This window comes from Gymnoscopelus microlampas (assembly GCF_963454915.1).
Source record: "Gymnoscopelus microlampas genome assembly, chromosome: 9".
Taxonomy (NCBI): Eukaryota; Metazoa; Chordata; class Actinopteri; order Myctophiformes; family Myctophidae; genus Gymnoscopelus; species Gymnoscopelus microlampas.
The window spans coordinates 29,858,529-29,873,849 of record NC_139946.1 but is presented as its reverse complement, the minus strand read 5'-3'; the positions used below and the strand labels follow the sequence as shown (position 1 = coordinate 29,873,849).

Genomic DNA, 15,321 nt, shown 5'->3' with positions numbered 1-15,321 from the left:
GGAACTTTTTGCCACTTTTCTGACCTCTGACCTCACTGGACGGCCCGCCACACTTTTTTTTACACCTCTCCCGCTTATCCGAGAGTATGGTATTGTAGAGGAGGTCTCCCTGAACGCGTGCGTATGTTCAAAGTGTTGCCTCGCGGAGCCGTCTCCTGTGCAGCGCCTACTATTGTCTAAAAGTTGCACTTTTCTGACCTCTGACCTCACTGGACGGCCCGCCACACTTTTTTTTACACCTCTCCCGCTTAGCGGAGAGTGTGGTATTGTAGAGGAGGTCTCCCTGAACGCGTGCGTATGTTCAAAGTGTTGCCTCGCGGAGCCGTCTCCTGTGCAGCGCCCACTATTGTCTAAAAGTGGCACTTTTCTGACCTCTGACCTCACTGGACGGCCCGCCACACTTTTTTTTACACCTCTCCCGCTTAGCGGAGAGTGTGGTATTGTAGAGGAGGTCTCCCTGAACGTGTGCGTATGTCCAAAGTGTTGCCTCGCAGAGCCGTCTCCTGTGCAGCGCCCACTATTGTCTAAAAGTGGCACTTTTCTGACCTCTGACCTCACTGGACGGCCCGCCACACTTTTTTTTACACCTCTCCCGCTTAGCGGAGAGTATGGTATTGTAGAGGAGGTCTCCCTGAACGCGTGCGTATGTCCAAAGTGTTGCCTCGCAGAGCCGTCTCCTGTGCAGCGCCCACTATTGTCTGAAAGCGGAACTTTTTGCCACTTTTCTGACCTCTGACCTCACTGGACGGCCCGCCACACTTTTTTTTACACCTCTCCCGCTTATCCGAGAGTATGGTATTGTAGAGGAGGTCTCCCTGAACGCGTGCGTATGTTCAAAGTGTTGCCTCGCGGAGCCGTCTCCTGTGCAGCGCCTACTATTGTCTAAAAGTGGCACTTTTCTGACCTCTGACCTCACTGGACGGCCCGCCACACTTTTTTTTACACCTCTCCCGCTTAGCGGAGAGTGTGGTATTGTAGAGGAGGTCTCCCTGAACGCGTGCGTATGTTCAAAGTGTTGCCTCGCGGAGCCGTCTCCTGTGCAGCGCCCACTATTGTCTAAAAGTGGCACTTTTCTGACCTCTGACCTCACTGGACGGCCCGCCACACTTTTTTTTACACCTCTCCCGCTTAGCGGAGAGTGTGGTATTGTAGAGGAGGTCTCCCTGAACGCGTGCGTATGTCCAAAGTGTTGCCTCGCGGAGCCGTCTCCTGTCCAGTGTCCAATTTGTATAGGCTATGCATTCCTTTGAACAGCATTTATCCATTTATATAAATTATTAATGTTTTAAATCCCTTTTTGTTACACAGAAACATAATATGTGTTGTATAGAAACATAATATGTCGTTTAAATGCTTAATTTATAGTTTTAATGTGCAAATTAACCGTTTTTCAATGGCTCCTTTTTGCTCTAGAGGGTACTCTTATTCTGAAGAGATCGTCCACCGGAAGTCTTATTGTTGCCACCTTATCGTTGCTGACGGAACACAGCTCTCTGCAGCGTTGCTTAAACTAAAGTACTGTTAGCGCCAGGCTAATGCTAACGTGACAAAGATCTGTCTGTTCTGTTCCAATACATTTTCATTGATATCATATTTCTACCGCCCGACACGTTTAACCATAACCTCGACCAACGGCCACCATGAGCACCATGTTTCCAGACACTATTCTCATAGTGTTTATCTCCGTGTGCACGGCGCTGCTAGCTGAAGGTGAGTGAAACCTCCATGAGCGACGTTATGATCAGTGTGTGTCTGCCGTTAAAGATGTGGAATATGTTTTAATGATCAGCTCTGTTTGTGCAGAATATACCAACAAAGCACATATCTAGGCCTGTCACAATTATTACATCATCGTCTAATCGCAATTACTTGAGATAATCGCAATTATCTTTGCATAATCGTCATAATCATTTCCATGTTGGATTTTCCAAAATAGTGGAAATAGCAGTTTTGAGCTTGCAGATCGGCTGTATACACTATTCATTTAAAGTATAACGTTATTAAATGGTCTAAGTTATTTGTCACATCTGTCCTAGCCTAAAAGCCAAAAAGAAATGTAATTTGTATTCATATTCTAATCCAATGTTCAATGCTAAAAGCTCAGTTAAATCGCTAATCGCAATTATTTGTGTGACAATTAATCGAAGTACAATATGTAATCGTGACAGCCCTAAACATAGCAGCTATTATTTGCTACTATTGCTCTAGCCTATATATTCACCTAATGGTGACGATCTGAAGAATACTATCCATTTGTATAGCCACTCTGCTAATCAGAGCGACAAAAGGAATCACACGGCTGATGCTTATCTTATGCTGTTGTGTAGGGAATGAGGTATACCATACCGTATATTCAGTGTTGGAAAAAGTACTCGCATTTCTTAAAAGTATCAATACTACAATGTAGTACAATAAAAAATACCTGAAAATGTAATTAAGTACAGTACTTAGTTACTTTCCACCACTGGGTATATTTATGACCAACCTCTTTGGAAGGTAGCCATTGATCTACCAATGAACATGGCCTGCCTTGGCTGCTAGGTGCCTGTAGATTCATTCAGAATGCTTTGCAAATAAAAAATAATGTAATTGTCCTCATACATGTTTCAGTTTACTAATCATTTAGTATCCATTATTAACCTGTGCCTTGCTTTCTTTCATTCATACATGTTGTGTTCTCAGGTATTACGTGGGTTTTAGTGTATCGGACTGAAAAGTACAAGAGGCTAAAGGCTGAGGTGGAAAAGCAAAGCAAAAAACGTGAGTGACTTTTTTTTTCTCTTTCCCACAGTTTGTATAAGTTGTATTTGCCTTTAAAATTCACTGTCGTATGTTTGATATCACCAGTTGAGAAGAAAAAGGAAACCATCACAGAATCTGCAGGTCGTCAACAGAAGAAAAAGATTGGTAAGAAATTATTCTATCCCAAGGATTCTAAATGAACTATCACATTGACAAATGAATAAATATACGAAATGTATTACAGAGAGACAAGAAGAGAAACTGAAGAACAACAACAGAGACCTGTCTATGGTGAGGAGCCCCAACAATGAATTATTGTGTTATTCAGCAAGGGCAACCTAAGGGTGTGCAAAGTAGAGCCATTTAAAGCCAAACTTTTACGTCAGTTTATATTATTGTTATTCTATACTTTTCCTACACATAATCTAGGAAACTTGTTCTGCACTGAAGTGAAATGCCTTGAGACAAGTTTTCAAATACAGTCAGTCTCATCCTACTGCAATGGATATTTTAGAAGGTATACTGTATGACATTGTGTTATTCAAATGATAGATATATGAAGTTTCATGTCCCTATGTGATTTGAGGATTATACAGTGAATATTGAGTCATAGTGGAGAGAGTGACAAACACACAATAGTTCAGCTATCGCTTCACAGCTCAACTAGTACTCAAACTTAATTGCTCATAAATCTGTCTTTTTTCCCCATCAGGTACGCATGAAGTCAATGTTTGCGATAGGCTTCTGCTTCACAGCACTGATGGGCATGTTTAACTCCATGTAAGTTTAAATCACAGGTTGACAATTTCACTTTGTATTTCAGAATATGAAATGCTTCAGTAATTGAGCTCTCACCACCATGCTGTTTCTTTTTTGTGTACAGTTTTGATGGGAGAGTTGTGGCCAAATTGCCATTTGTACCACTGTCCTACATCCAGGGACTGTCTCATCGCAACCTTCTGGGCGAGGATTACACTGACTGCTCCTTCATCTTCCTCTACATCCTTTGCACCATGTCCATCAGACAGGTATCAGCGCAGCTGTCAGACCTTTAAACCTTAAAAAGATCGATATATGTTGGATTCTGTAAACTCGGGATGGATATTCTTTGAAATTCAATGACTGGAAAACTTAAGGAATCCTGTGTCTAGGTCCTACAGAGTAAAATCCTCCTGAGTGTGAATTTATTTTGGAGTGTACAAAATAGAACCAAATGGACTTAAGGGTCCATTTGTGTCCTTTAAGTATTTGTACACTCTGAGTTAATAATGGATAAATTAACAGACAATTTTGCTGTTGTATACCTGCCTTTCACACACTATCTGACGATGCAACATATCAAGTGTTCAAAGTAGCGCACTGCCAAAGCTCATGGTGGCTTCAACATTGAATTTAATTGGGGTTACTCAATATCTGAACCATTTGTTTCTTATCGCTCTCGCAAAATATTAATGGTTATTGTAGGTTCATAGATAAGATTAAGGACAATAGATTTCTGTTTAAATAAATGTCTGTTTGTTCAAGGGGTTTGTATCAATAGCTTGTTTGCATATGGTATTACAACAATACAATTATATTTGGTTGAATATATTTGCCTTGTTACAAATTACAAGAACACAAAATTATATACACTATTTTGGTGTTCATATTGACTAATTGCCTGTGTGATTAGGATTTTGGAAAAGATTTTGCCCAATACCAGTACTAAAGTCATGATGTTTCAGTCCAAAGATGATATCCATCACTGTCTGCCCAACTTCACATACAGTACCATCATAAGAATGGGTCATATCTCAGAAATCTTTTACCTCGTCAGATTAGATTAGATTAGGTTAGGTAGGCAAAATCTAATTATGGCTGCATTTTTCACCAGGCCACATTGTAGGGAGGTTTCATGCATCATTATCTGATTGGTGTAATTTTTGTCTCCAGAACATCCAGAAGATGTTGGGTCTTGCACCCTCCAGAGCGGCGACGAAGCAGGCTGGCGGCTTTCTGGGACCTCCTCCACAAGCAGCTAAGTTCTCCTAATCATCTGGGACCACCTCCACAAGCAGCTAAGTTCTCCTAATCATCTGGGACAATTTCAACAGTGTTGACGTGACTCCACGACTGTGTGACTGCAGAGGTCACAGCCCAATTGTCAGGGCACAGAACTCCTCATGCTGTGATGGAATAAGCTTTTTATAAAACTTTGTATACCTGTTCCAGCTGCTGTGTGAACTACCTGCAGGATATTTTTGATTCTTCATTATTTTGTTGCTTATTTAATTTTTAGATCCATTTATATTACAAATTAGAATTAAAATGACAGTCTTAATTATTGTTATGAGTATTAGAGTTATGTATGCCATGTAAGCAGCAGATGTTATACATTATTTTGAGAATTCACAACTTAATTTATTCATTTACCAGTATTGTATTCTTGTTTTGTACTGGTAAATAAAGTTTTATGATCACATTTTAACAGTAAGTATGTTTACTCAGCTTGACCCAGAATTGTACGTTGACATGCTTCTACTGTAGCTATGCATCTTAAGATTGATGGAGACAACAGTATTGTGCTTATGTCCACTATTCTGTTACATTTGTTGTCTTTCAATTTGACATACACACAAAATGTTTTTGTTTTTTTTACTGAGGATCGCAGTGCTGTATGGAAAATATAGTGCAAGAAGACATAGTACAACTACTGTATACAGGTGAATTACTGGAAAGTGTCTGAGAAGGATTTGGGATTTTTCAACTAGATAAAATAATCTCTGGTTGTAGGTCAATTCATAGATGTCCATAGATGTGTAAAGTAGCCTATAAACTATTGTTTATATGTACTATATAATTAACATCAGCAGCACTACTGTGGCAGTTTAATTCATTGTTTACTATAAATTAATATGGCTGTAATTGTTTAAGAGTCAAGCTGAACCAGTGAAAATAAAATCACTTAAAAGTGTTTTTTTTTTTTTTTAATGCATGTTTTTTTAAATGTGGGAAGGTCATTCAAGGACATGAGGCCACAAACAGGTAGAGCAGTGAAGCAGGAATGTGTTGCTGGTAATAGTCAACGGCAGCCTCAAGTCCAAATGGGTCCAAAGTTCTTCACTCAGTTCTAACACGGATATCATTGAGAATAAATTGCATGTGGTTTAAACCATTTAACTACACGTAACCACTCAGTTACCCCTTCGAAACGAAATGGTACCTTTTTATGAATATTTGTTCATTCTACCCTGATTCCTGTTTATCCCCTCAACAAGAATCAAGAGGGGTTTATTTGTCACTCAAAGGTACATGGAGCGAAATGTTGGTGGGACATGTTCTGCAAAGGTACGAACAATATAACAAGATAATAGAATAATACTGAAGTCAAAACTTTTTTTTATAGATTACATACAGTGTCTATGATACGTATGGTATTAGCAGCAATGGGGATGTGCATGACGGCATAGGTTTCACATCTCTATGTAGCCTACATTGTGCAAGTAATTTTGAGCAGCTGCTCAAGGTTCTATTTGTTCGACGCCGGGGAGCAGTTGGGGTTAAGTGTCTTGCTCAGAGACACTTCAACACATACACTGGGCGAGTCGAGGTTCGAACCAGCAACTTTAGGATTCCCAGTCGGCCTCTCTCTCCACTCATCTACTGCCACCCCAAATCATCTGACAGGCCCGTAGTATCCTGTCATTCAGTGTCCTCATGTGATCCAGAGAGGATTTTCTGAGTGCTTGATGTTCCTTCTCGTGTTCCTTTTCAGCATAGCTTCATAATACAATTACACACGTTCACACTCAAAGCTGCCATGCTACCAGTCTGCTACTGTTGAAACTGTCAAAATCGATAGACAGAGAAGGTTATTCTTTTGGGATTTGTACTTGTCTGAGACTCTGGTCAGATCTGCATCTTCTCCAAGCATTGTAGAACTTTTCAGCACAACAAGCCTAATTAGGCTTGTTGTGCTGAAAAGTAACCTATTACATTGTTGTATTTATGTGAACTGCAGTGTAAATGGGTATTGCCTTAACAGATTAAGCTTTAATCTGTTGTAGCTTTGGGAAAATAAACATATGATTAGTCATTAAATACACAAACACCTATGTTTATTATGTTAATTGAGTAGAGTATTCCAACAGGGTAAAATGGGTCAGATAGTGGTCACATCGTTGTGTAATATATGGGGCGTGTTAGCCCTGATACACGACTGTCATATTATATGGCAGTCATGGATGATCTTCAAAATAGTGTTTGCACTTTCTCCCTTTTTGGTCCGTACATTCTACTTAAAGGTTCAGATTTCAAATATAAAGTGCTTAACCCATGGCCACGGATGTTAGAATTATGTACGGACGCTCAGAAGTACTTGTAGTTTCCACATTGTTCAATAAAAAGCATTTTAATCCGATTGTTGGACATTTTCTCCGTATTTTTGGCATAATGCTTTCAACTACGTGACCCTATCGGGTGTGGGGCGTATTGCACGCTGATACGTTATAACTCTATGATAAAATGGCCACTTATCGGATTAAAATGCTTGTTATTGAATGATACGGAAGATACGGGTACTTCTGAAGGCCCGTACATAATTGTAACATACAGGGCCAAAGGCTAAGCACTTTATATTTGAAATTTGAACGTTTATAGATGTACTGACCAGAAAGGGAGAAAGTGCAAACACTATTTTGAAGTTCATCCATGACGGTCATGAGAGATGACCCTTTTGTGATCCATGGACAGGGGCGTGTGGGCGTGTGGGCGTGCACATTCATGGGTTTATAAGACGCGACACAGTCGCCATTGTATATTTGTATTCGCACAGTATCACATCCCAACAGCCACAGCCCGTTAACCTTTCTACACCAAAAGGTAATTTATATTTCAAATTCACATCTCGCAGCCGCTGTGTGATGATTCTGCATATTAACCGTTTGCTTTGTCAGCCTAGTCTGTAAGGAATGTACTGTTAGATTTAAACGCGGTACTTTGATTCAATGTCGCGCAGTTTCTATATTTTGTGAACTAGCTTGCCTTGCAGAGATATGCGCGTTCCAAAATAAACAATCACAATCTCATGTTAACGTTAATTTATTGATTGTCGTCGCGCAATGCATTTGTTGGTTTACGTCAAGTAACGTGCATGCTTGCACTATGGTGCCACCACTATGGTGGAAGAAGTACTCAAATGTTTTACTTAAGTAAAGGTATCAATACTGCAATGTAGAAATACTCTGTTACAGGTAAAAGTCCGGAATTCGAAATGCACTTGAGTAAAAGTACAAAGGTATTGGCATCAAAATGTAATAAAGTACCAAAAGTAAAAGTACTCATTATGCAGAATGTCCCATTTGGCCTTTTCAAGTTTTCAAATATATAAAAAATATTTTGACAATAGCAGATCTACAAGATCCCTATGTGTTGTGAGGCATTGTGAGCTTGTAGATCGGCTTTTTTCAAATGGACGAAATTTATATACATGTAGGGCTGTAAGTGGTTAATGTATGTTTTGTAATAATCAAAATCTACAAAGTAACTAGTAACTAAAGTTTTCAAATAATTGTTGCGTCTTAAAAGTACAATATTTGTCTCTGAGATGTAGTGGAGTAGGCTAGAAGTAAAAGTACTGAAAATTGGTAATACTCCAGTAAAGTAAAAAATACCTCAACATTGTACTTAAGTACAGTACATGAGTAAATATACTTAGTTACTTTACACCACTGTATGTTTATGTTAACTGCTGCACGTGTCTTGATTGTTTTGTTATAATGGTCCTTTGCATTTTACTGTAGGTGCTAAACGACATACTGTAAAATGGCCCAGTCATTGCTTGGAACAATGGCCAGCGCTGCAACTGGATCTGTGGTTGTGACAGATCATCTGAACTACTGGGGTGGGAGCAGAGTCAAACCCAAAGATACAAAGAACTCTGAGCCTGTATTCGAACCTGCGACAGGTAAATGCATCAAGGTTATAGACTGATTCAGTCAGTGGTGGAAAAAGTATTCAAATGTTTTACTTAAGTAAAAGTATAAATTTCACAATGTAGAAATACATTACAAGTAAAGGTCCGGAATTCAAAATGTACTAACTTGACTAAAAGTACAAAAGTATTGGCATGAAAATATACTTAAAGGACTCATTATGCAGAATGTCCCATTTCAAGTTTTCAAAATGTATATATTTTTTTTAATATAGCTGATCTACAAGCTTGCGACGCATATTAGTGGGCTTGTGAAATATAATATAGAGCTTAAGTGGTTAATGTATGTTTAGTAATACAAATCTGAATGTACAAAGTAACTAGTAACTAAAGTTTTCGAATAAAGGTAGTGGAGTAAAATAACAATATTTTCCTCTGAGATGTAGTGGAGTAGAAGTAAAACTATTGAAAATTGGAAATACTCTACTAAAGTAAAAAATACCTCAAAATTGTACTCAAGTACAATACTTGAGTAAATGTACTTAGTTACTTTACACCTCTGGACTGATTTCATTGAGTACAGTGATATAGACCACAACAGTTACATTGTAGAGCCTTGTAGAACACTGTGCAAAATGGTGTCAAGTTCACTGGTGCATGTCTGGGGTCACTTGAGGTAAACTTAAACAGTTGCATAACTGTAAATCTGTCTCCACCCTGTGTTTTGGTGTACTGTGTGGCTCTTCACACTGAACATTCTTCATGTGTCAGGATTCAATTCTAAAGAGTCTAATCTAATCTAGAAATACTTAATTTAGTTTTGAAAATGTGTTCATTTAGCTAATTACATATAATGGAGTGGCAATTTCTTTATAAATTATATTAACTGTTGAGGATCTGGCAAGCCCGCTGTTGTGTTCCCCAAGGCCCTACACTATAAAACCTGAATATTAGTTATTATGCTGTATAATCAGTTCCACCGGATATTTCCTTTCTGATATCTGCAGGACTTGAGAAAAGTTTGCTAAAATATGTTCCATCATATGTGCAGGTCGTGTCTTGTGTGACATGGTTCCTTGTGGAGAAGAGGAGGTAGACCAGGCTATCAAGAGTGCCCACACAGCTTACCTGAAATGGAGCAAGTTGGCTGGCATGGAGAGGGCTCGGATTATGCTGGAGGCTGCCCGCATTATCAGGGTAAGATGGACAGATTGACAAAGTCATTAAACTTGAATGTAAAAGAAAGGGAAAAAAAGGCAGACTTCTATTCAAGGTGTGAGACATTAATAGTGTTGCACAGTATTGCAACTAAATTGGATATGCACTCTAGGATAGTAGTTAATCATTAAACAATACATTCATTGATGTGTTGCATCACTCTTGGCCTACTTTTGCACTGAATACCAGTTTATTGTCTCTTTCACCATTCATGGTGTCCTCTCAAATTGAATGCAAACATGATTCCGCTAAATAAATTAGTCTAAATTGACACAGGGTATTTTCAGAAGGAACTTTTCATTTTCTCTTCATAACATTGTGGTGCCTTCAAATATTAACAGGAGAGAAGAGACAACATTGCCAGGCTGGAAGTGATTAACAATGGCAAATCAATTACTGAAGCTGAAGTAGACATTGACGTTGCCTGGCAGACCATACAGTACTATGCTGGCATGGCTGGAACACTTGCAGGTAGGTGCAAAGAAAATAGAGGAAGAAAGTTACTAAATAAAAATCTGTGTCTAAATGATTGTTATCATGACATTTGATATTTGGTTCTTCAGTTACAGCATTTTCAACCCATTAAGACCTCAGGCCCATTCTACAAATGTCTTCTAAATCAGTTCTAGTTAGTTCTCACACTTTCATGAGTTTTTAAAAATAGCAGATGTACAAGCTCGCAGTGACGCGCTGTGAGCTTGTATATCTGCTATTTTTAAATGGCCAACGCAAAAATCTAAAATGACACAGCAAAGTTCCAAAACTTTATTCTGTTAAATCATAGTACTACTTTGTCATTATATAGCTATTCATGCTTGTCATCTTTGCAGGCCAGCATGTACAGCTCCCAGGAGGAGCGTTTGCTTATACGAGAAGGGAGCCCCTCGGGGTGTGTGCTGGAATTGGTGCCTGGAACTACCCCTTCCAGATTGCAGCGTGGAAGTCTGCTCCTGCCCTGGCATGTGGTGAGTTTGCCACAGCTGTTCATAATTACACGTGGGTAGATGTTTCTCTGCCTGATATCACCTAAGAACAAGATTCCTTTTATCGTAAATGGTTATGTAGCGGGTAGCTTAAAGGGATAGTTCACCCAAAAAAATACTTTTTTTCTATCGATTAGTCACCCCATGGAGACTTGAATTCGTGGATATATATACATTTTTTGTCCCATTCCTAAGCCAATAATTTGATGACCAGCGGACCGGTAGGCAGCGGTTCCAGTAGGAGACACAAAGGAGACTCTTTGTCTCCTACCGGAACCGCTGCCGGTCATCAAATTATTGGCTTAGGAATGCGACACAATATCCATAAATTCAAGTCTCCATGGGGTGACTAATCAATAGAAAAAAAGTCATTTTGGGGGTGAACTATCCCTTTAAAGCATATATATTTCCTCTTACCCCTAGGTAATGCCATGGTATTTAAGCCCTCTCCGATGACCCCTGTGACCGCTGTCATTCTGGCTGAGATCTACGAAGAGGCAGGAGCACCCGCAGGTCTCTTCAATGTCGTGCAAGGTGGAGCAGAGACTGGCACCTTGCTCTGCCAGCACCCCATGGTAGCTAAAGTGTCCTTCACTGGCAGTGTTCCCACAGGCAAAAAGGTACACAGGCACCTTTTTATGAAGTCTAATGTAATATTGCTTTGCTATAACCTGAAAAACAATTGCCATCAATCTGATGACATCTATGTCTAAGTCAAGAATCACTGTTTCCAGCATCCGCTGAAAACATGGTTTCCGCTGGACTATATCATGTTGGCCGACAATATCCTATTTCTCCTTCCAAATGTTTAATGAATCGGCCATAATGTAATACACCTCACTTGCGTCTGTATGTGCATGTGATTGCAACACCTGTTACTGTAGTGCAGCACAGCGCATCTTTTCACCACTTTAACGCGGTCGTGCCAGCCCCACGATTCCTGCGTTTATCCATAGTGTCACAACCTTTGAGCTGTGATATAAGTAGACCACATCTGAAGATGACGGCTTGGCTGTATCCTTCAATGTAGCTACTGCTGCAATATCATGATCAAAGCTGATCATTTATTGCTCCCTGTTTCATGTTGGTCGCATTACTCGCACCCTTTGTAAATCATTTCATAAAATGTGGCAAGGGATGTCTGTTTTGCCGTGTGTGTTGTGAGGCACAGTAGGGTAGTGGGCGGGCTCTCAGAAAACCATACTGATGATTTGTCAGTCATAATAATCAAATAACATTTTCCAAACCTGCCAATGTGGCCGGCGATTTTTATATTTAATGCGGCCAATGGCCGGCATATACAGACTGAACGGAAACCTTGTTATAGTCTTACATAACACAACGTATGTCTCTTCTACACACAGATAATGGAAATGTCTGCCAAGGGGGTTAAGCCTGTGACTTTGGAGCTGGGAGGGAAATCTCCCCTCATCATCTTTAAGGACTGTGAGCTGGAGAATGCAGTGAGAGGAGCTCTCATGGCCAACTTCCTCACCCAGGGACAGGTGAGGAAGTAGAGCTTTTTGCTCACAGGAAAGCACACCAAGACACAGCTGCCTTGTTCACAAAATTGTTTAAAACATTTAGTCCTATATGCATAATTTGTCATACAATGAATAGCGAAAATAGACGATCTTCAAGCTCATAAACCATCACCTTGTAACACACTGTGAGCTTGTAGATCTGTTATATTTGCTATTCTTAATGTTTTTACATTTTATTAAAAATTCTAATTTTATTTAAATAATACTTATCTGAATTATTTGCAACATTTTCACTTGCAGTATAATGACAAAAGTGACGTCAGTTTGAAAGTGGTTAACTGTCTTCTTCTTCCCTTTCTTTTTTTCTATGAAAATAACAAAAACGATAGAACAGTACTTCTGTAAACCTGTGATGTGATAATAAAGCTGATTCTGATATGATGATCGTAATTCACCAATCGCCATGTCACGCAGAAGTCTGAGCCGATCAAAGACACAATTTTTAAATCTTTCCACAAGGTTTGCTGTAATGGGACCCGAGTATATGTGCAGAAAGAGATCATGCCACAGTTCCTGGAAGAGGTGGTCAAAAGGACCAAGGCCATCCCTTTGGGTGACCCTCTGCTGGAGGGCACTCGTATGGGAGCGCTGATCAGCAAGCCACAACTTGAAAAAGTTCTAAGATTTGTCAGCCAGGCCAAGGAACAGGTGTGTTTAATGATCTTGACATTACAAATTAGTACTTATTGGGTACTTAAATGTGCGTGAGCAAGTAGTTCTATGAAATATTTTGACTAATATCTCTGTTTTCCTAGGGAGCTGAAGTGCTTTGTGGAGGGGGGCCATTCACTCCCAGTGATCCAAAACTGAAAGGAGGCTACTTTATGTCACCTTGCGTTCTTGGTTTGTATTTTCGAATGTTTAACTGATAATGCTTAAGGTTTCCATGCTAGTAGTTTACTAAATCACTACTCCTATGACATCAAATGTAGTATTCTGTTTTTGTTGTTGCTGTCAATATTGTGTGACATGCAAAATTTCTCCCAACTCAGATAAATGTAGAGACGACATGACATGCGTGAAGGAGGAGATCTTTGGCCCTGTAATGTCTGTTATGTCTTTCGACACTGAAGAAGAAGTTCTGCAGAGGGCCAACAACACTACCTTCGGTTTGGCCTCTGGAGTCTTTACCAGGTGAGCATGGTCTCTAGAGTATTTACCAGGTGAGCATCAAGTGGAGAGAGTTGCCTTTTGAGGAGGTTTTCATCAAAGCTACCAGACCATCATCACAGCTATCTACCACTGACCCTTTACACTTAAAGATAAGAAAGCCGGTGCAATCTATTTGATGCAGTCCAGTATCTCCACAAAGCAACCATAAAGTATACATATATTGCTCAAGACTACTGAGATTCATGGCCAGAGGATGACTGCCAGACTGCCTGTGTCCTAAGCTGTGAGGACACGTTGTGTATTTTTACTTCTTGTGGTCTTTAAGGTCCAGATCTCACATCCTCCTAATCTTCCCTGCCCCTATAGGGATATATCACGAGCTCACCGTGTGGCAGCGAACCTGGAGGCAGGGACATGCTTCATAAACAACTACAACATCAGCCCTGTGGAGGTGCCCTTCGGAGGATACAAGATGTCAGGTGAGATGTTGTAATAATGACCCATTCAGGACAGCTACGTTTGTCTTAATGGACATGGACTAATGCTGGCCTAACACCAAATGACTTCAAGTGATTTCACTGTCACAGTCAAATTTCCAACGTCTGAATAAAATCATGAGCATTATGGTGAGCTCCTGTCATCTCGATCGTTTGGTGTAAGGTGGTCATAAATATTGGGCAGAGCTTGGCAGTCTTTTTTCTCATCTTTTCAATAAAATCAAGGTCACACGGACATTCTGACAAGTGCGCATTCACACAAACAAAGACGGTCCACTCTATACAGCATAGCCGACGGTCCACTCTATACAGCATAGCCGCGCGACCCAAAGCAAACCCTGAGTAGATGGCCACCAAGCAGCTCCATGCAGCAGTTTTGTTTGTCCATCCTTGTCGTTTTTGTTAATATTTAATACACATAAACACTTCTCATAGGATCGGTGCCAGACATATTGCACTTGTTATTTCCTCATGTCAGACTTGGGTCTTTCAAAAGTTTTCACAGTCTTCTAGTGTAGGGGAGACATAAGAGATGCATACATAGATGTTTGTAGGATTTACATGTTTAGCATAAGAATGCATTTCCCTGAATAATGAAAAATATGTAATTCTGTACAATGGATGAATTTACAGTATGACTTCATCAATCAACCATTGTGTTTCACCAGGCTTTGGAAGGGAGAACGGCCAGGTGACAATTGAGTACTACTCCCAGCTAAAGACTGTGGTTGTGGAGATGGGCGATGTGGACAGCCTCTTCTAAAAACAGAAGAAAGAAAAACCTTCACCACCAAGTTGACACTACAATAAAAAAACGGCCACGCCTGCCTTTTACTATATGGCTATAGACTGTGCACCAGGAAATGTTTGTTTCCACATCCTCAAGACTACTTTTCTTTAAAATGTAGTGGATCACTTTTTTATTTACATGTTCACTTGATCAGGATCTAGACAGACTGAAGTGTATGGTGTAATTTGAATAACTGTGGTTGTGGAAGCAGTTTGAACTTACTCTGATTTCTGTAAATCATTACATAAGTTCTACAACACCTGAGATTGCCTTAAACCCATGCCAACCTGCATTTTACACATCTGGTTATTAGAGGCCAATGAGCCACATGGAAAATAAAATGCCTTGTGATACAAAAGCCTCACTACTTTCTTACTCTTTATTGTTGCTTATAAAAAAAGATGGGTGGGGGGTGAGTATGGGGTAATTATAATTGCCTTTACTTGAATTATTGACTTGAGAATACCTGTGATCCAACTGAAGATAGAATGGAATAGGGAATTATCATTATGAGACCTAGCTG

The 15,321-nt window shown here is 39.9% G+C and overlaps 2 protein-coding genes across 2 annotated transcripts; both read left to right on the top strand.

Annotated features, from left to right (window-relative positions):
* The first annotated feature begins 1,492 nt into the window (after window positions 1-1,492).
* tmco1 (transmembrane and coiled-coil domains 1) lies at window positions 1,493-5,695 on the top strand. The gene is made up of 7 exons (XM_084067118.1): window positions 1,493-1,710; window positions 2,683-2,760; window positions 2,848-2,907; window positions 2,987-3,033; window positions 3,455-3,522; window positions 3,626-3,770; window positions 4,675-5,695. The coding sequence occupies exons 1-7, from the start codon at window positions 1,641-1,643 to the stop codon at window positions 4,771-4,773; spliced, it is 567 nt and encodes a 188-aa protein (XP_083923244.1). The 5' UTR covers window positions 1,493-1,640; the 3' UTR covers window positions 4,774-5,695.
* A 1,821-nt stretch (window positions 5,696-7,516) lies between these two features.
* aldh9a1a.1 (aldehyde dehydrogenase 9 family, member A1a, tandem duplicate 1) lies at window positions 7,517-15,150 on the top strand. Its single transcript, XM_084067459.1, has 12 exons — window positions 7,517-7,602; window positions 8,523-8,686; window positions 9,705-9,850; window positions 10,213-10,342; window positions 10,702-10,836; window positions 11,278-11,474; window positions 12,219-12,359; window positions 12,858-13,046; window positions 13,154-13,241; window positions 13,391-13,532; window positions 13,878-13,990; window positions 14,677-15,150. The coding sequence occupies exons 2-12, from the start codon at window positions 8,545-8,547 to the stop codon at window positions 14,769-14,771; spliced, it is 1,518 nt and encodes a 505-aa protein (XP_083923585.1). The 5' UTR covers window positions 7,517-7,602; window positions 8,523-8,544; the 3' UTR covers window positions 14,772-15,150.
* The last annotated feature ends 171 nt before the right edge of the window (window positions 15,151-15,321 follow it).

Coding starts and splice junctions, on each gene's coding strand:
- tmco1 (XM_084067118.1), top strand. CDS start 1,641: ATGAGCACCATGTTTCCAGACACTATTCTCATAGTGTTTATCTCCGTG. Junction 2,908..2,986: donor TCAACAGAAGAAAAAGATTG/GTAAGAAATTAT, acceptor AATGTATTACAG/AGAGACAAGAAGAGAAACTG. Junction 3,523..3,625: donor ATGGGCATGTTTAACTCCAT/GTAAGTTTAAAT, acceptor TTTTGTGTACAG/TTTTGATGGGAGAGTTGTGG.
- aldh9a1a.1 (XM_084067459.1), top strand. CDS start 8,545: ATGGCCCAGTCATTGCTTGGAACAATGGCCAGCGCTGCAACTGGATCT. Junction 10,837..11,277: donor TGCTCCTGCCCTGGCATGTG/GTGAGTTTGCCA, acceptor TCTTACCCCTAG/GTAATGCCATGGTATTTAAG. Junction 13,991..14,676: donor CGGAGGATACAAGATGTCAG/GTGAGATGTTGT, acceptor GTGTTTCACCAG/GCTTTGGAAGGGAGAACGGC.